The sequence below is a fragment of the Lygodium microphyllum genome, chromosome 8 (assembly GCF_053477565.2).
Source record: "Lygodium microphyllum isolate KBCC chromosome 8, Lygodium_microphyllum_v1.1.10, whole genome shotgun sequence".
In the NCBI taxonomy this organism is placed as follows: Eukaryota; Viridiplantae; Streptophyta; class Polypodiopsida; order Schizaeales; family Lygodiaceae; genus Lygodium; species Lygodium microphyllum.
Window position 1 is genome coordinate 153,448,363 of NC_141142.1, and position 19,851 is coordinate 153,468,213.

General features: G+C 43.9%; 1 protein-coding gene across 2 annotated transcripts in view; it reads right to left on the bottom strand.

The window, feature by feature from the left end:
* LOC148033016 (protease Do-like 1, chloroplastic) overlaps positions 1 to 19,560 on the bottom strand; it is a 40,176-nt gene extending 20,616 nt beyond the window's left edge. For both annotated transcript variants that reach the window (XM_087683720.1, XM_087683719.1), the window contains exon 1: positions 18,871 to 19,560. In XM_087683720.1, coding sequence (XP_087539846.1) covers positions 18,871 to 19,502 — 632 coding nt within the window. In that variant the 5' untranslated portion in view covers positions 19,503 to 19,560. The remainder of the gene's footprint in view (positions 1 to 18,870) is intronic.
* Positions 19,561 to 19,851: the final 291 nt, after the last annotated feature.

Genomic DNA, 19,851 nt, shown 5'->3' on the forward strand with positions numbered 1-19,851 from the left:
CTCTTGGCCTCTTGGTAGGGTTTGACAGTGATACTGTTCGAGTCCTTGATCGTGGATCAAGGAAGGTTCTCTCTGCAGGGTATGAGGAGAATGGAGTCTACAAATTGAAGTCTTCTTCAGCTCTTACTTCTCTTCTTCTTACTTCTCAAACACAGTCCGAGCTATGGCATGCTCGGTTTGGCCACCTAAACTACGAGTACCTTCGAAAGGCGTTGCGAGGGTTCTTTGTCCGAGGCTTGCTGGACATAGTGATGAGCCATCAGCCATGTGTCTCCTGCATTCGTGGAAAACTACATCAAGATGCGATTCCCAACAAAGCTTCTAGGCGGTCTATTTCACCCATGGAGCTTGTATCTACGGATCTTTATGGCCCGATAAGGACGGAGTCCCTAAAGGGGAGCTTGTACTTCATGTTGATCGTAGATGACTATAGCAGGATGACTTGGGCCTATTTCTTGACTTTGAAGTCGGAGGCTTTCTCTCATTTCAAGGATTGGCTTCTTTTTTAGGAGAACCGTTCTGGCCGGCAACTGAAGACCTTGCGTTCAGACAAGGAAGATGAATTTATGTCCAATGAGTTTGCTCGTTTTTGTGCAGATAGGGGCATTCACCAAGAGTTTGCTAACACCAACACTCCCCAAGAGAATGGCATTTTGGAGCGGAAGAACCAAAGTGTGATCGAGATGGCATGCACCATGATGGAACCAACAGACACCTCAGTTTCAGTGGGCCGAGGCAGTGGCTACCGCAGTTCACATCCTTAATCGATCTCCCACTTCAACCATTGACAGGATGACACCTTTTGAGGCTTACTTCAGGACTAAGCCTGATGTCTCTTATTTCAGGATCTTTGGGTGTGACGCTTAAGTGCACATTCCGAAGACGCAGCGTGATAAGTTCGAGGCGGCTTCCCGATGACAAGTTTTTGTTGGCTATAGCTCCCAATCCCAAGGTTATCACTTGTTTGATCCTATTAAGCGGGATGTCTACACGAGCCGAGATATGCGGTTCGTAGAAGCTTGGAGATCCAAGGGAGAGTTGGGCTCCCGAGATAGTTTCTTTGGAGCCAGAGCCTCTTGATGGAGATTCTTCTTTGGATTCAGAGTCTTTTCTTTCACCGGCCACCCCCGAAGAGCTTCCACCAGTGGATGTTCCTGAGTCTTCAGCAAATGGAGAGCGACAGGGAGAGGTTTGTCCTCCTCCTCGTTGGGCCCGTGACACCCTCCGAGATTCAGGGATCGAGGGCGTCCTTGAGGAGTGGGAACCGCAGGATGGACCGCGGAGGTCACAGAGGAACTATGCACATTCTTTGAAGCTTGTTTGCTCCAACTATTGTTTGCTGACCCGTGTTATGCAAGATCGAGAGCCCACTTCAATGAAGGCGGCTTTGCAGTCTGATCATTGGCGGAAGGCCATGGAAGCCGAGTTAGAGGCTATTGAGAGGAATGGCATTTGGTCTCTTGGGCCTCGTCCCTCTCACAAGAAGGTGATTGATGTCAAGTGGGTCTCCAAGACCAAGTACCTTAGCGATGGTTCTTTGGATAAGCACAAGGCTCGCCTTGTTGCTAAAGGTTTTGCTCAGTGCCCACGCATTGATTTCCATGATACTTTTGCCTCCACTACTCGTATGGCGACTATTCGAGCTTTTCCTGCCTTGGCTGGCCATAGGAGATGGCCTGTTTATCAATTGGATGAGAAGACGGCCTTTCTGAATGGTAACTTGTAAGAGGAGATCTATGTTGAGCAGCCTCCTGGCTTTGGATCCTCGGATGGAAAAGTTTACAAGTTGAAGAAGGCCTTGTATGGCCTCAAGCAGGCTCCGCGTTCATGGAACGAGAAGATTGACTCCTTTCTTCAGTCAAAGTTGGAATATCGGCGCTCCAAGGCCGATCCGCAGCTTTATGTGCACACTTCCAAGGTTGGTCGTGTGTTGTTCGTGTTATATGTTGATGGTTTGATTTTGACAGGGGATCATGCAAAGAAGATCCAAGAGACCAAGACAACTTTACATCAGGCATTCGAGATTACAGATTTGGGACGTCTTCATTTCTTCTTGGGTCACGAGATTTATCGATCTCAGAGGGGGATTTTCATCTCTCAGCAAAGGTACATTCAGGAGCTCTTGGTGACTTTTGGGATGGAGACTTGTCAGCCCATTACTACTCCTATAGATCCGAATTGGAAGGTCACTTCACACTCAGATTCTCCCGTGATGGATGCTTCACACTACCGTCAGTTGATCGGATCCTTGATTTGGCTTCTCAACACTCGTGTTGATCTTTGTTTTGCCGTGGATCTTTTGGCAAGGTTCATGACAGAACCCAAACAAGTGCATTGGCAGGCTGCCCTGAGGATTCTTCGGTATTTGAGGGGGACCTCTGACTTAGGGATTTCTTATCCCGTAGGTACAGATGCTTTGGATCTGGTTCTTGCAGGTTGGAGTGACTCGGATTGGACTGGCGATGTGGACCACCAACAGTCTACTACATGCTACTATTTTATCTTGGATACATGTGTTATCTCTTGGAGTAGCAAGAAGCAGCACACAGTAGCCCTTTCTTCTACTGAGGCAGAGTATCGGGCTGCATCTTCCACCACATGTGAGGTTGTGTGGCTTCGGAGATTGTTGGAGAAGCTTGGCTGCCCCCAAACTCGTCCTACTCTTCTGCGGTGCGACAATGAGAGTTGCATTGCCTTAGTACGGAATCCAGTATTCCATGCCCAGACGAAGCACATTGAGATCCAGTATCACTAAAATCCGGAAGAAGCTTTTGGATGGGACCATTGATGTGGAGTACTGCAAGACCGAGGATAATCTTGCAGATTTATTCACGAAGGGGCTTCCCCAGGCTCTTCTTCAGCAACATTCCAGATCCCTCGGTCTTTTCACCCATCCAGGATTTGATAGGGGGTGTTAGCTAGTCATTTCCTAGACAGTACGGACGTCAGTGCTACGTCAACACCTGCAGTCAGACAAGTTGCTGCAATCGGACAGTATTTACTGCAGTCGGCTGCATTTAATGCAGCCAACTTGCTGCAATTATTTCCTATTTTTCGGCTATTTATAGCTGGTTTTTTTGGCACACTTCAGTATTCATTATTCAGATTTTGATCTTGAAGATTTGTTGGCTGAGACAGACTCTGCTCAGGCTAACGGAGATCGAGATCATCAAATGAGAGACATACGCACATATTTTCTCTGCCCCCTTGTGTATTTCTGCACTCTTATACAGCATATTACACCGCAGCTTTTCTGCGTTTACACTCTCCTCTCTCTCTCTCTCTCTCTCTCTCTCTCTCTCTCTCTCTCTCTCTTTGTGTGTGTGTGTGTGTTCACTCTCTCTTAGTCATTGCCCTACGCTTCTGCATCGCTGCACTCTGACAGTTGTAGGATCCAGCATTATTCCCCCACAAGGATCCTCCACATGATGGGGTATAGGTAGGATAACAAGCTCCCAAAGATCAAAAAGTGAATATTTGGAACCATCAAGCCAGTCCTCTTTGGGTAAAGAAGGGAGAACATGTGTGAGTGCGCAACAAAGGGAACACAAACACAAAGACAAAGGAACAGAGAGACTCCAAGAAAAAAAGAAAAAACTCTGTAATCAACAAAGAACAAATGCTGAATACAGAAGGAGATCTGATCAATCCTTGTACGCAACCCACAGCATCAACCAGAGCACCAAAACAAGCTGATGATGATAGCAGCACTGGAGAGGGAGGAATATGACGGAGCCGGAGTGTGCACCTACCAAGGAAGAAGGAAGATGTGGGAGGATGTGTCTACCAAGTGGAAGGAGTACCAAATATATAGATACAACCATAAACAACAAGGCCATTGCAATCTAGGGCCAAAAATATGGCAAACTAGCATTTGATGCTTGTAAAATGCCATAAGGGCTCAAAAGAATCTTGGAAATAGTGGACAATGTCCAGCAGGTCAAGCAGATTGACATATGCAAAAACTACTTCTAAGAAACATGGAGAGAACAAGGAGGAGAGAATTCCCGAAAAAATAGGTTAGGTGACCTCTATTCTTCACGATTTGCACAACAATCTTCGTGATAATCTTGCCGTCATTTGAAGCAGTGATAAGAAGGCTCCTCATCCATATTATCAAAGCCGCAAAACTGGTTGTAAGACATCTTTGATATCCTGCAAAAGAATCACCCACAAAAATTATTAGCAGTCATGACTATCATGCCTTGTCACCTCCTACCTATGAGCCTCAACCTAAGTCATATGAGGTGAAACCAGCCTTTTTTCCATGGATGGGTGGTAAATCCCTTATCACAACTTAATTACAGCAGCAAACAATTAATGGAAATCTGAAAATACAAATTTACCTGCTGATCTTGGACAATGCACACCCGATTGGCCCCAAAATTGGCACCCCTTTCAGTATTTCTTTAGTTTTATTGAAGAAAAAGTTGATTTACAATGAGATTCTCTTGATCCCCTTTGCAATCCAAACTCCCCTTGCTGTCCAAAGTAACCAGCAAGTCTTCAATCTGATTTGCCCCTTGATTCGGACACTCAATTGGCATTCACCCACTCAATGAACGATGGAAATGCCCAAAATTCAATGACTGGCTAGTCCTCCACTTGAATTTAGCTGAAATTCACCTTCATCCGTGGAAAATCCAAGTCTTGGAGCTTCAAATTTCTGGCACGCTTCCCAAGGCTGCTGCTAAACCCTAATTTCTGCTGCAAATTAGGGTCTATAGCAAAGAAATCTGAAATTTCTCGACCTCTGGTGATCTCAATGCTGCAATCTTTGGGGCAAGCCTGTGAAATGGCTGGGAAATGAGAGAGAAAGCTGTAGAGAGAGAAAATTCAGAATTTTGTCACGAAGAATGACTGGAAATCAATCAAATGCAGCTGTTGCCCTACCACAATAGCTTATAGATGCAAAGAACTGAAGAAAATCAATCATTTACTGCTGTTGCCTTGTCTCAACAGCTTGTTGATGCTGTCACCTATTGTTGATTGGTCTTCTCCTCCCCTTGGCAACTTCAGAAAGTCCTCCAATGGCTGCAAATGAAACCAACAGCATCTCCTCCCTCTCCCCTGCCTCTAAAGACGTTTTTCAGTCTTACATGGGCATTTTTAACAAGTGGCAGTCTTCCCGATTTGTTTTTCTAGCATTATCCATAATTAAATATTAATTTTCAATCTTTAAATACTGAAAATTAATCTAATATTTATTTCAATGCCCTGAAAAATAATCTAACTGGCCAATAATTAAATTGGCTATGCAACTTCCATTCCCGAGTGCCTCTGTGCCATCTTTGACCATCAGTTTGGCATTAGGTACCATTAAATGCCACTTCTCTAGTGTCACTAAAAGAAGGTGAGTGCGCAATGGAGTGCGAGATCAAGGTGTTAGCTGAAGAGCAAAGCTAAGCTGAGAGTTAGAGGAAGTGAACGCAGAGTTTGTGATGGTACACAAAGAATAAAAGAATGTATTTATATGTTAGCTGAAGAGCAAAGCTGAGCTGAGAGTTAGAGAAAGTGAACGAAGAGATAGGTGTACCTTTTGTGATGGTACACAAAGAATAAGAGAATGTATTTATATGTTAGGGTACATTAAGGGTCTGTTCACACCCTTAAGTCTATTTACACAGAGACAAAGGGACTTTACACCCAAAAACCTCCCACTTAAAGACCCGAAGTGGTACCTTTAAGCTAACCAAATCCCACTAAACGAATGCAATGCTCATGCTAAGCCTTTGCAAGAGACTTAGTGAGAACATCTGCAGGGTTATCTTGGGTTTTGACCTTAGTCAGTGTGGCTAGACCATCATCGAAGACCTATCGAATAAAGTGATACCGAACATCTATGTGTTTGGTACATGCATGAAACATGGTTTTCTTAGCCAGACATATTGCACGTTGGCTATCACATCCAAGCACTGGAGTACATGAAGAAAGACCAAAATCCTTGACCAGACAGCCAAGCCAAATAGCTTTCTTAGAAGCTTCAGTGGCTGAAATATATTCAGCTTCTGTAGTACTCAATGCCACAAATTTCTGCAATCTTGAACACTAAGAGATAGCCCTACCAGCCAAAGTAAAAACATACCCACTGGTAGATTTCCTAGTGTCAAGATCTCCTGCCATGTCTAAATCACAAAATCCCTGCAACTCTAGTGTACCCTTTCCATAGCATATAAACTTTTCTCGTGTACCTTTCAAGTATCGGAAGATAAATTTCACTGCTTCCCAATGTGGCTTGCCAGGGTTAGACATGAATCTACTAACAACTCCCACTGCATGAGAAATGTCAAGGCGAGTTGCAACCATGGCATACATCAAAGATCCACAAGCTAATACATAAGGTATACGCTTCATGGCACTAGTAGATACATCATCCTTAGGGCAATCACATTTGCTAAGCTTTGTATGTGGTGGTAAAGGCACACCAAGAGGCTTAGCATCAGCCATATTAAACCTGTCAAGTACTTTGCTGATGTACTTGTCCTGTGAGAGAGACAACAAATGTTGCCCTCTGTTCCTTTTAATGTGCATGCCCAAAATGTGTTCAGTTGCTCCCAAATTTTTCATAAAGAACACTGAACTCAGCTGCCTTTTAAGAGTATTCAAAGTACTCTTATGTTGTCCTGCAATCAGAATGTCATCCACATATAAAACCAGCACAATAAGGCTGCCATCATCAACCTTTTTAGTGTATAAGCAATGATCTGCATGACTACATTTAAATCCATGGCTAAGCATAAAGGTATCAGAATTTTTATACCATTGTCTAGGGGCTTGTTTCAGCCCATATAAGCTGTGTTTTAGCTTACAAACAAATGCTCTTTTCCTGGTTTTCAGCATCAAAAGGGACATAATTTTCAGCTAATGGCTACTGAATGGATTGCTGTTCATGCTGAAATTTGACCTTCTTTTTGTCAAGATCACCATGTGTAGCATTTTTCAGCAACTTTGCCTCATTAAATACTACATCTCAGTTGCATACTATCTCCTGCCCTGAGGAAACCAAACTCTATAACCCATCTCTCCCTCATCTCCATATCCCATGAAGATGCCCTTGATGGATTTCATGTCTAGTTTGGTCCTCTATTCTACAGGTACATGCACAAATGCATCACAGCCAAAGACACGCAAATAGTCATATGAAGTAGGTTTGCCAGACCAAACCTCTTCAGGAATGCCATTTTCCAATGCAAATTGGGAGAGCGATTGCATACATGAACTCCAGTTTTAAGAGCCTCTCCCCAAAACTACTGCAGGAGATTAGTTGTGGACAGCATGCATCTGACTCTCTCACAAAGTGTGCGGTTAAATCTTTCAGCCACGCCATTTAATGCAGGATTATAAAAGGGACTGTCAACTCCCTCTTAATGCCATGCATCTCACAAAACTCGTTAAATTCTTTTGAGACATACTCACCCCCATTATCTATTTTTATGGCTTTCAACTTAAGCCCTTTTTGTGTGGTAACAAAAGCATGAAACTTTTTAAAAGAATCCGACACTTCCTTTTTGCTCTTAAGTACATACACCCAGGACTTTCTATTGAAATCATCAATGAAAGTAACAAAGTATCGTGCACCCCCATACGAATTCACAAGCATAGTATACACATCAAAGTGTACCAAGTCGAGCATTAGACTTCTTAATAACACCAGAGTAATAAGGAAACTTCACTTGTTTTCCATATAAGTAATCATTACAAAATTTGAGACCACAGTCTTTTACATCAAATCTCCCTACAGAGGAACCTAAAGGCCAATCTGGCTCATATGACTAAGTCTTTTGTGCCAAAGCTCCATCTGTGAATGGACTTCAACCACAGCCAAGAACTTGTCAGGTAATGCTTTACAATGCAAGTAATATAAAGTCCCCCTTTTGCTACCTTTAACAATCACCATAGAGCCCTTATGGACCTTCCAAGATCCACCACCAAAGGTAGCAAAATACCCTTTAGCATCAAGCTGCCCAACTAATAGTAGACTATTCTTTATTGCCAACCACATAGATACTGTTCCACCCTTTCTTAGTCACGGGAAGGCCGGTGATAAAGTCCATTGTGATGTGAGTCCATTTCCCTTCAGGGATAGGGAGAGGCTGCAAGAGGCCAGCGGGCCTGAGTGTACTATCCTTGTTCAGTTGGCATGGAACACATTTGGTCACAAAGTCCTTGACATCCCTCCATAAGCCTTTCCAATGAAAGCTCTTGGAAATCCTGTCATATGTTTTGAAAACACCCAAGTGATTGGCAGTGGGGCAAGAGTGCATTTCTTCCATGATCTTCTGCGTGAAGGGGGAAGTGTGTGGGATGACAATCTTGCCATGGGACCAAATAAGGCCATGCTTGAGCTGATATTGGGAGTTTTCAGCCATAACCCCATGCTGTAATTTCTGAAATATGTGGCTGAAATGATCATCTAACAAGTAAGCCTCCTGGAGCTCTTCAACCCAATCGTTGTGCAATTCTGAGATAGATAACACTCTGCATGCCCACATTCGAGAGAGAGAATCAGCCACAATATTATCCTTGCCCCACATGTGTGAAATGTCAAAGTCATAGTTCTGTAAGGTTGCCACCCATCGCCTTTGCTTAGAAGTCAAAGTAGACTGAGTCAAGAAGTATTGGAGGACTCGGTGATCGCTTTTCACTTGGAAGCAGCTGCCATACAAATAGTGGTGCCATTTCTTGATGGCATGGAGGATGGCCAACATCTCTCGGTCGTATACATTCATTTGCATCTCCTTCTCATCAAGCTTGCGGCTTTCAAATGCAATCACACCATGCTCTTGCAACAATACTACACCAATACCCCGGCCACTGGCATCACAATGAATGGTAAAGAGCTTAGAGAAGTCAGGGCAAACAAGGATGGGGGCTGAAGTAAGCGCGTCCTTTAGCTGTTTGAAGCTATGATCTGCAGTGGCATCCCAAAAGAATGACTCTTTTTTCAGGCGATCAGTCAAAGGTGCTGCAATGGTGGCATAATGCTTAATGAAGCATCTGTAGAATGAAGAGAGACCAAGGAAGCCACGCAAGGAGGTGGTGGTGGAAGGAGTGGACCAATCCTTAACACATTGCACCTTTTTGGGGTCAGCCTATATACCATTTTTGCTCACAATGTGTCCCAAGTACTCCACAGATGTTTACATGAATATACATTTGCTCTCCTTAGCAAAGAGTCGATGCTCTCTCAATATGCCAAACACCCTCTGAACGTGTGTCAAGTGCTCCATAGATGACTTGCTGTAAATGAGGATGTCATCAAAGAAAACAAGCACGAACTTGAACAAAAAGGGCTATAGGATTTTGTTCATGAGGCTTTGAAAGGAGGCAAGGGCATTAGTCAACCCAAAAGGCATCACAAGAAAATGGTAAAGTCCACGATCAGTCCTGAAGGCCGTTTTGACCTCATCTCCTGCCAGCATACGAATCTGATGGTAGCCAGAGCGCAAGTCAATCTTAGTGAAAAAGCATGCCCCTTTTAACTCATCCAGCAAATCATCAATCCGTGGGATGGGATAGCAGTTATTCACTATAATTTTGTTCAAATCTTTGTAGTCAATACACATGCGAAAGGAGCCATCTTTCTTTTTGACTAAGAGGACAGGGAATGTATAGGGGGAAGAACTCGGTTCGATGAAACCCATCTCCAGCAACTCCTTGATTTGCTTTGCAACCTCTTCACGCTCACACTTGGAGAGTCTACTTTGAGCACCATGGATCATTGGTAGCACCTAATGAGGGTGGAGCATTGATCATATCTAACACTCACGTTTTTTCTTTTTCCCTTAATTTTTCAAGTTGCCCCTTGCTTTCCCTTAATTGCTAGATGGCAAACATGCCCCTTGCCACGTAAAATTCCACTCGGGGACTCAAAATTGGAAACAAGAACATATTTTTTTCACTTCCTACATGAAGTATGTGTCTCAAATCTGAAATATCTCAACCACATGTCGAACACGCATGGTACCACTTGGGAATTCCATTTATCAACCCGACTCCCACTTCGGGTAAGTGTTAGAAAGACAAAAAAATGATATTTGCATGTGTTAGCCTAGGGTGGGATGTTAAATCAAGTATCTGTGAGGGCGCACCGCCCGGGTCAAAGGGAAACCCATCCTCCAGGTCATAGAACTGCTCATGATCAACATCCTCTGTGGGCTCAATCTGGTCAATGGCTAGGTCATCCTCCTCATTGTGCCAATCTTCCATGACATACATGCTATGAACTTTGACCTTAGCTGTCTTGTACGGGCATTTGGAGGCATGATCAGTAATGTAATTATCTCCACATTTAAAGCATAGGCCCTTTTCTTTTCGTTCCTTGACAACATCTAGGGAGATGAACCGTTAACTACTGGATCCATGGAAAGGTAATGCAGTGGACTGTTTATTTTCAGCATACCGATTTTCAGCAATAGAGCCTGATGCTGTCCCAAAAGTGCCCATTTTTCTTTCAGCATGGAAGGTGGGGTAAGGGGGTACTTTGGGGCTGTTATTAGACATAGAAGAGCCTCGAAAACCACCTCCGTATGGGGCCGATCATGAAGGGATGCGGGAAGGTCCAACACCTTGCTGAAAATGCTCATTCTTACGGTACTTTCTTGCATATCTCTCAGCCAGTTTGATTGCATCAGAGTGTAGTAGGTTTTTGGGCCATGACATCAGCTGATAGACTCGGTTCCAACCCATAGATGTACTTGTGCAATTTAGCATCGTCATCGATGCTTTCCACATACATGGTCAAGTTCATGAATTGATTGGTGGTCACATACAGTGAGGTTATGTTGGTCAAGAGTGTACCATCTTCTTGCCAACCGTTCTTTTTCCACAGGGGACACAAAAACTTGGACCATATGCATTTTTAAATCTTCCCAATCAATGAATTGTTGATTCTTCCGTTGATATAACGCCACCAAGTGTGGGCAAAACCTTCCAAGTGGAGAGAAGCAAAAAGTATTTTCTGCTCATCAGTGTGGGGGTAGATGTTGAAGTAGGACTCCAACTTGGAAGTCCATTCTTCCAGGTCAGATGGTGAGGGGGATTGCCCATTGTACTTTGTGAGAATGACCTTGTCACGCAAATCATAGGGGCCATGCTGCCCATGAAATCCTTGTTGTCCATGCATCCCGTGATGGCCATACATGCCTTGCTGTCCATACATCCCTTGTGGTGCATTTAGCCCATGTTGTCCATTATAGCCATGATGTCCATGATTGCCAGGCTGGCCATTTGTACCATATTGTCCTTGGTGGGGCTGATTCATAAGTGGTGCATGGGGGCTCCTAGGTAGAGCGGGTGAAATTCGACTCAAGGTGGGGGAAGGCCTCAAGTGAATGTTGCCAGCATGGTGGACAGGGGAATTCAATAGGGGTTCATCATGCATATGAGAGGGTTCCCCGATCTCATAAGTAGAAGGGGAAATTCCCTTAGCGCCAAGTATACCCTATGGTCCATGCGACGGTTCCTAATGTGGAGGGCGTCTAGACTCATGTCTAGAGTCATTGGTCTTCTCGTGGGATGAAGCAGTCGCTAACTGAGCAACAAGAGCAGTGAGCTGCTCCAAGGTCTGTTGGCTCTTTGAGTTTGAGATAGCCATGTGCTTGATCGCTTCATCAAACTTAGACATCATCCAACGGTGGTTGGTGACCATATCATTGTGGCGTTCCATATGACGGAGCTCATGCTGACAGAGGGTGTGATTAAGAAGGGCATACGGGTCTATTTTAGGCATTTCCTCCTTTATGTCACCATGGTAATCTTGCGCTGAGCTTGGTTCCTCATTCATGGAGGTCCGGGAGTCTCTAATCTCCCTCTAGAGTTCCTCTTGGGCCTTGCTTTTGCCTTTCTGGCCAGCCATCTGGATGCAGTCCACAGGACCTGCTGTCAGTAAAAAGGGCGTAACTCTTAGTAGGAAACTCCGATTGCTGAGGTTTTGGGCTCAAGTCGGAGGGGACGACAGCCTCTTCGAGATGAGCTATTAACCTTTATGACAGAAAATGATCAGAATTTTCTGTAGGGGTTTTACAGTGCCTGTCTTGGAGCGGTCTGCAACCTGTCCACAGTGACCCTAGTGCACAAAAATGGGCATAACTTTCACACCATAACTCCGATTGGGGAGATTTTTGATTCAAACCGGAGGGGACAAAGCCCTCTTCGAGATAAGCTATAGGGTTTACCCCCAGATTCAGGACAGAATTTTCTGCAATTGGATCTTTGTGACAGTCCTACAGGACTGTGACCAAAAAACACTGTCTATCCCTTAGTGCCAATGTCTGGCATGGATAGGGCATAGATCAAGGGGCCTGATCTGACACAACAATAGCATCTTGAGCATACTGAACATAATCCAGAGCATCATTGCATACCCATCAACTCTGCCATTCATGCATAAGTACATTCATTGCCATACATCTCCATTGACTGCATGTACCTCAAGTGGCATACATGGGTGCCATTATCATTGCGGGGTATTCAAGAGGGATCATTGGGGTAGGAAAGTGGGGCTTATGGAAGTACCTGCACCTGCAAACAAGTATTGGGCTCCGGATCACCGGGAGGTGGGCAAAGTTCCCCCCGGGCCGGGTTGTGTACCCCTTCAAGGTCTTAAGTGGTAAGGGAGGGTCACCTCTCTTTTGTCTTACCACCTCGCCTAGCATCGGCCTTTTTCCTCAACCGGAGTATACATGGCAGACATTTTTAATTAGCAATCAGCATGAGATGCATTGGAAAGAAGACAGTGGGCCTTTTCATGAGATGCAAGGAATGATGAGGGTTGGGGTAGGGGTTACCTTGGCAGTCCAATGACTCACTGGCTACTACTTACCCAATTTACAATGGCTAATATTCTTCCAAGATCATAAGACAAAGTAGAGGTTAATGTCAGCCATTACAATGAAATTCGGGAAGAGGTATGATGCTTGTGTGCAATCTTGAATCTCTCCAACAATGCAGCAAGTGGCTAAATTGAGAGATTAAGATCGGAGTGGCATACCTCTTTAATGCTTGTGACGACCGTTGAAGCCCGAATCATCATGATGCCACTTGCTCCATTGATCAAGTCCGGTTGTTAATTGGGCTTCTGTGAAAGAGTGCTTCAGCATTTGAGTGCTCTTGCTGATGAAGAAGGCTCCCAAGCTTGAGCTTCAAGAATGGGAAGCTTCAAGTGAAGCTTTCATGGCTGCCCGCAAAGCTCCCATGCATGTTGAGCTCAATGGCTTCATCCGGGCAAGAGGAATCCTTCACGGGCTGAAGGGGTTGTGGGATTGAGCTCTCCAGATCAGAGATAGCTTCAGTTAGGAGAATCCATGGCTGCCCCAAACTGTTTCAAACAGTCCCAGCTGCTGTCCACCATGGGAGTTGATTCCCGAGAGCGAAGGTGCCAAAGGGGGAAGACCAAAGTGTTGGAGCAGTGCCCTGGAGTGGCAGGGAGGGGAGGGCAGCAAGAGGAGAAGTGGCAAGAGGGCTGGGGGGGGAGCAAGACAGCCAGCGCAAAATGTGCCGAAAATTGCGGGGCTGTCCTGTAGGCCTCCTAGACAGCAAATCCCCCCAGTCCACCTCTTGATCAGGAGCTTGGGAGGTTAGGGAAGAAGTCCTGGGGCTGGTTGATGTCAGGGAGCACCTTCAGGTCAGATTTCCTGAGGTTTCTTTGGGCTGGCAGCCATGGCAGCTTGCAGGAGGAGAGAGAGAAAGAGGGCTGAGGCAAAAAGTAACTGAGGTTTTGCCCTCTTCCAACCCCTGGGACTCTAAACTTGGCCTGGAATCCTTAAAATTTACATGAAAAGAAGTGACGACCTGCTATTTTAACCGTTTTACCTCCAGATATGTCTGAGTCTCCAGCCATAGCTCCTGCTTGCACCAAAAAGCTGGAGTTAACTGCAGTCCTTCTTGCTGTACCTGTACCTATACGCTAAGTAACTGGGGTTTTTGGGATTTGAAAAGGAAGAAAGGGGAAAGAGGAAAAGGCCTGAAGCTCTGATACCACTTGTAATGAAAGAAGCTGAGGGGAGAGAGGAGAGCTGAGGAGAGAGAAAGAGGACAAGAAGAAGGGAGAAGACTAGAAGAGGAGAGAGAAAGAGAGAAAAAAGGGGAGAAAGAAGAAGATCTTAATAATAACTGGTTGCCCTAATCTGGGGCTCTTACACCTTAAATACCCTGGTTAGTGTGACGGGGTGTCTAAACCCTAGTCGGTGTATATCTCGCTTGTTACAAGATCCTTCATATCAAAGCTACTATGTAGGCTTTGTTTCAAGGAGTCCAAAGCATGAATATCCATACCTGAATCAACATATCATCCATATACAAAACCAAGAGAATAAGGCTGCTATCTACTGCCTTCTTGGTGTGTAAGCAGTGATCAACTTGAGATCTATGAAATCCCTAAGATTGCATAAATGTATCAAATTTATGATACCATTCTCGTGGTCCCTGTTTCAGCCCATACAAACTCTTGTTGAGTTAATATACCGTGTGCTCTTTCCCCTTTGCAACAAAAACCTCAAGCTGCTGCATATAGATCTCCTCATGCAAATCACCATGAAAGAAAGTTATTTTTATATCCATCTGTATGAGTTCCATATCTTCAAATGCAACCAAGCCCAAAATGGTTCGCAAAGTAATCATTTTAACTACAGGAGAGAAAATTTCATCAAAATCAATTCCATGTTCTTGCTTGTACTCTTTAGCAACCACTCGTGCTATGTACCTTGGCAAAGAACCAAAAGTGACTTTCATTTTGTAAACCCATTTGCATGGTAGCAATTTCTACCCTTCACGTAAACGCACCAAATCCGAAGTGCCATTTTTCATGAGAGATTCCATCTTCAATAGCATAGCCTTATGCCATTTCTTGCTATCTTTTCTATCCATCGCTTCCTTAAAGCATGACAACTCACCACAATTTGTCTACATGACATAATGAGCCACATAATTGACACCAAGAACAACCCTATCTGTCTATCTTTGCATTCTAGTTGACCTACAAACCGAATGATCAAGATTTGTTGGCTATTCAGCCTGTAAATCTGCATTAACACCACACTTCTTCCAGGACTCCCCTCCCTCAAGACTTGTTTGGTGACCGATTAATCAAGTGTACGGCTGTCATAACAGCCTCTGCCCAAAACCCATGAGGTAAAGTAGCATGTGATAGCATTGTACGGACCCTGTCTTAAATGGTCCTGTTCAAACGCTCTGCAACACCATTTTGGGGTGGATTGTGAGGAGCGGTGAGCTCCCTTTTAATCTTTTGCTGTCACAAAAGTCCTGAAAGGCTTTGGACACATATTCCCCACCATTGTCGGAGCAAAGACACTTTAATGTCCTTCTAATCTAATTTTTAGCAAGTGCTAAGAATTTTTTAAATTTTGCCAAGGCCTCATCTTTACAACGGATTGAATAAACCCATACTTTGCGTGTGGCATCATCAACAAAAGTAATGAAATACTTATTTCCCCCTAGAGACAACCCTAGCATATGACATAAATCTGAATGTACCAGCTCTAAGGGTGAAGACTTTACAGAGAGATTTTTTATGTGCCATTTGAGAATGCTTACCACAAATATAATTATCATATTATTCAAAATCAACATACCTCAAATACAACAAATAACCCAAACGAGAAAGCACTTTCATTCCAATTTGACTCATGTGTCCCAACCAACTATGCCACAAAAGAAACACTTGGCTGCTCGGTTATGGCGACTGCATGATCACGTACGCTAGATATATACAAAGGATACAAAGTATCACTTTTAGAGCCCTTGGCAACAATGCAAGAGCCCTTACAAATTTCCCATTTGCTATACCCAAAGGTGGTATGATACCCTTCATCATCTAGCTATCAGGTGCTTATTAAACTCTTCTTGAGCTGAGGTGCATCACATTATGTAAAAAAAACATGGAGCCATGCTGAGATTCCAATTTCACACTGTCAATACCTGCAATTTGACATGCATAGTTATCCCCCAAGTGGGCAACACTACCTACGCCACCATTGCAGTCAAAAAACCACTCATGACGTGGTGTGACATGAAAAGACGCACTTTAGTCAAGTATCCAAGTATACATGTCATCATCAGAATCTGCAATCAATGCATGTGCACTCAAAGAAGAAGCAAGGACAATAAGGCATCATAACTGAAGTGTCGGCTCTATGATGGCATTATAGAAAAGGAGCAGCCAGAAGGCGAGAAGATGGATAGCAAGGCCTGAAACAATGGACAAGAATGGGCAGGAAGAGCTGATTGGAAGGGCAAGAATGGCAAAGACTGGTAGGAACTGCAGGAAGGAGGAAGAAGGGGCAGCAAAAGGTGGTGGATCATGTGCTTTTGCCATCTCATTCAATTAAGCTGTCTAATAAACAAGTGTCAATTTGCAAATTACTAATAGTATTGGAGATGGGCATGTTTATCAGGTACAAAAAGTACGACATGATACGGTATGATAAATTACAATACTTAATGGTGCCTTAAGATCTTTTAACATATGCTACGATAAAAATACATTATTCTCTCCTAAAAGCTACTTAAAACCTAATTTTTTGTCAAAAAGGTAGAGTTATTTGAATCTCAAACAACATGATCCCATGAGAGAACCTGATCAGAATAATAAGCATTTAACTCATCCGAAAGTGCAAATCGGACTGGAAAAGAAGTGTCGATTAAGTTGGCACCTTATGATACTAACACATATGGTATAGTGCCTATACAGTTAGAGAATGTCTGCTACTGCACTCCACTATCAATTGCAGTCAAATTTATAGGCCAATGCACCAATGGCATGTGAAATCCCCAAAATTCTGTTGCAATTGTTGCTCCAAATGCATTCTCAAAACACAAATTTGACGATTGCGATCAATAGCCCCAAATTTTCAAAGGCAAATCCACCCAAATTGCATCAATACGTGCATATACCACATAATTCTTGCACAATTTGATGAAATTCTGCAAAAGCCCTAAATTTCTTGGGTAAATGTGCACCAAAATTTGCAACTAAATCGAATTGTCCTGTTCTACATCAAAATCCTCAAATCCAGGAAAATGCCCAATTTTTCGGCTCAAAATTTCACGCTATGCTTATGCATATGACCACCCGTTAGTGGGCCAAAGGTTTAATTCCAAAAAACCTTTGAAATTCTGAAAAATAATGAAAAATCTATCCTATTACCTTGATTGGATTACCGTTTGCAATCTAAGTTGTTTGATAGATTGACACAATCTGACGGATTGTCTAACATAGCTTGACTGACTGACAACCTAACGAATTCTCTGACACAGCCTGATGGACTGTCCTGACGCAGTAACGACTATCTTGACACAGTCCTGATGCAGCTCTAATGACTATCCTAACACAGTCCTGACGCACCTTTGATAATTGTCTTGACACAGTCCTAACGCAACTCCACACCCTATGCTCTGCTACCAATTTGTCAACAGAGTATACGAGGATCGATACACACGATGCTATGGTTCACACAATGAGAGAGAGAGTGCAAAGTAGAGAGCGAGAGAGAGAGAGAGAGAGAGAGAGAGAGAGAGGCACAAGACTCGATGTGGGTACAATCTCCAAGTACCACTTTAGGTTTTTGATTTTATATATATATATATATATATATATATATATATATATATATATATATATATATATATATACATGTATAAGGGTGAGTGCACACCCGAACACCGTAAAAGGCACGATGACCCTTTATTCCCAACATGTTGTCACTAGGATTTTCTCTCTCCTCTAAATGCTACATTTGCAGTTTTTGGTTGCCGCCTAACATTCTCTCACCTACCATCTACATTTGTATCTAACAACTGTTGTGCAGATTTTCTCTCCTCAAGTACCTGCGTTTTTAGTATTTCTCTCTGATGCATTGTCGTCTACACCAAACCGGGCCTTTCTTGGCTGTGTTTCCTCGTGTTCAACACTCGAAGGCTACCTTTGCTACGATTTGGAATCTGTCCAAAGTACAGCACACTCTATAGCTCGTAACCTCTCCCTTGATCCCAAAGATATAAGAGATCAAGGTTCAATATTCACTACATAGTGTGATTGCTACATTAGCACTGTATATTCATTATTCATTCACTTTATTATTCATTGTGTTCACTATCTCTGAGTTACCCTAACCCTAACTATGTTCTAAGTTTATTAATGTGTGCTTTGTCGTACAATTGGTTTCATGTTTTTTTTTGCGTTTAGAGCATTTCTTCAAAACCTCGTGATCCACCAAATCAGCCTTGGAAGGTCTGCTGTGATCAAGTACAAAAGGCAAGAGGTGTTGCCAATGCTGCAAGGGTTGTTGCCAATTGAGAAGGGGGTTGAAAATACCTAATCAGCAGCACAATAGGATGAAGATGTTGTTGCAGCAAAAGAAAGTGCTGCTACAACAAGCACAAAGCTAGTGTGGAAAGGGAGAGAAGGTCAAAAAGATGTTGTGCAAGTTGGCACCTAAGCTCTAATAACATGTTGAAATGACAGCCACAAGAAGAAATAAAGACATGAAGTCAGAAGCTTAAGAATCTCCATATACGGCACATGCAATAATGAACAACAATGGGCCAAAAGGTGAGAAAGAGAGAGCACTAGGATGCTATATATAGCAAACCCTAAGTGCGAACAAAAATGCTTAGGTGGACTAACAACATCCGAACACAAAACAACTAGCCACAATGAATAAAAAAGGACCGAAGCGACCACAAACAAACAACAAATATCAAAGCTCCATAATGTCCCCCAATAAACAACTCTATTCGCACAACGTATGGTGAGCATATTTATGGACAAAAGGCGCAGTTCTTTAGTTGTGCAGGATAACAAAAGTCCTTAAAACCGTGACGGTATATGAATGAGAAAGATTGTGTTACAACCTGACTGCCAGATTTGTAATATAGACAACCGAAGGAGTATTTTCTCTAAAGAGCTGCACAGTGGCCAATTCATCGCTTTGTAACCGTCGCGGAGGTGCCATAACAAGGGCGTACGACTCTAGACCACCTGCAACCATAGACAGAGCTATTGCCAGGGAAGCCATCGCAGGCAGCAGCTGCTTGAGGGGCAGCATTGCGGGAATTCTGGCCCTGACAAAGAGTCTCAGGAGGTGGGGCAGGCTGGCACACCTGCGCAGGAGCAAGCCAGCTTGATCGAGAAAGCTCCTAACACATGCATATTGAGAGGGGGGCTCCTCATCCCCCTCCATGTTCCTGTGGCAGTCCCTCTCACTGTCCATGACAAAGAGATGGCCTCCCTGTGGAGGAGCCTCTCTGCAGTCCATGAATAAATCTGCTGCGACAGGGGCGTCGTCCTGTGCGGGGCTTCCAAGGCTAGCCCATGTCCGCCTGCGGTGGCTGTGCAGGTGTGTGATGCGCGCCCACCTCGCATGGCTGCCCACGACAGTAATCCTGTTCCATGATGATCTGAGGGGATGCCGCCGATGATGTTGAAAGAGAGGAGCACGGCAGAGATCAGGCCAGCTCAAGTGGGCAGCTGCCGTGAGCATCATGATGATGATAAAGAAGCTGCGAGAGGAGCCTTTGGCCGCGACTCTTTCGGTCGATGAATTGTCATTATATATGGAATCTGATCAGATTATTATTGTTGTTGTTTAATAATTGTTTAATGGAATGACCGCGATTAGTGTTTTACTTGCAAAAACGGCCATATATCATCTTGGAGATGTTTAGGGCTGGGGAGCATAGAGGGTTTGTGGGGTCATATCTCAGAACAGTTAGTGTCATGCCCTTTGTTTGCCAAGGGGAAGAGAAAAAGCTAGCATGTTAAAGAGGCTGGGTCGATTGTCAGAGAGGTCATCGTGATTAGCCTAAGGACTTCACCTAACAGCAAGCCTCATC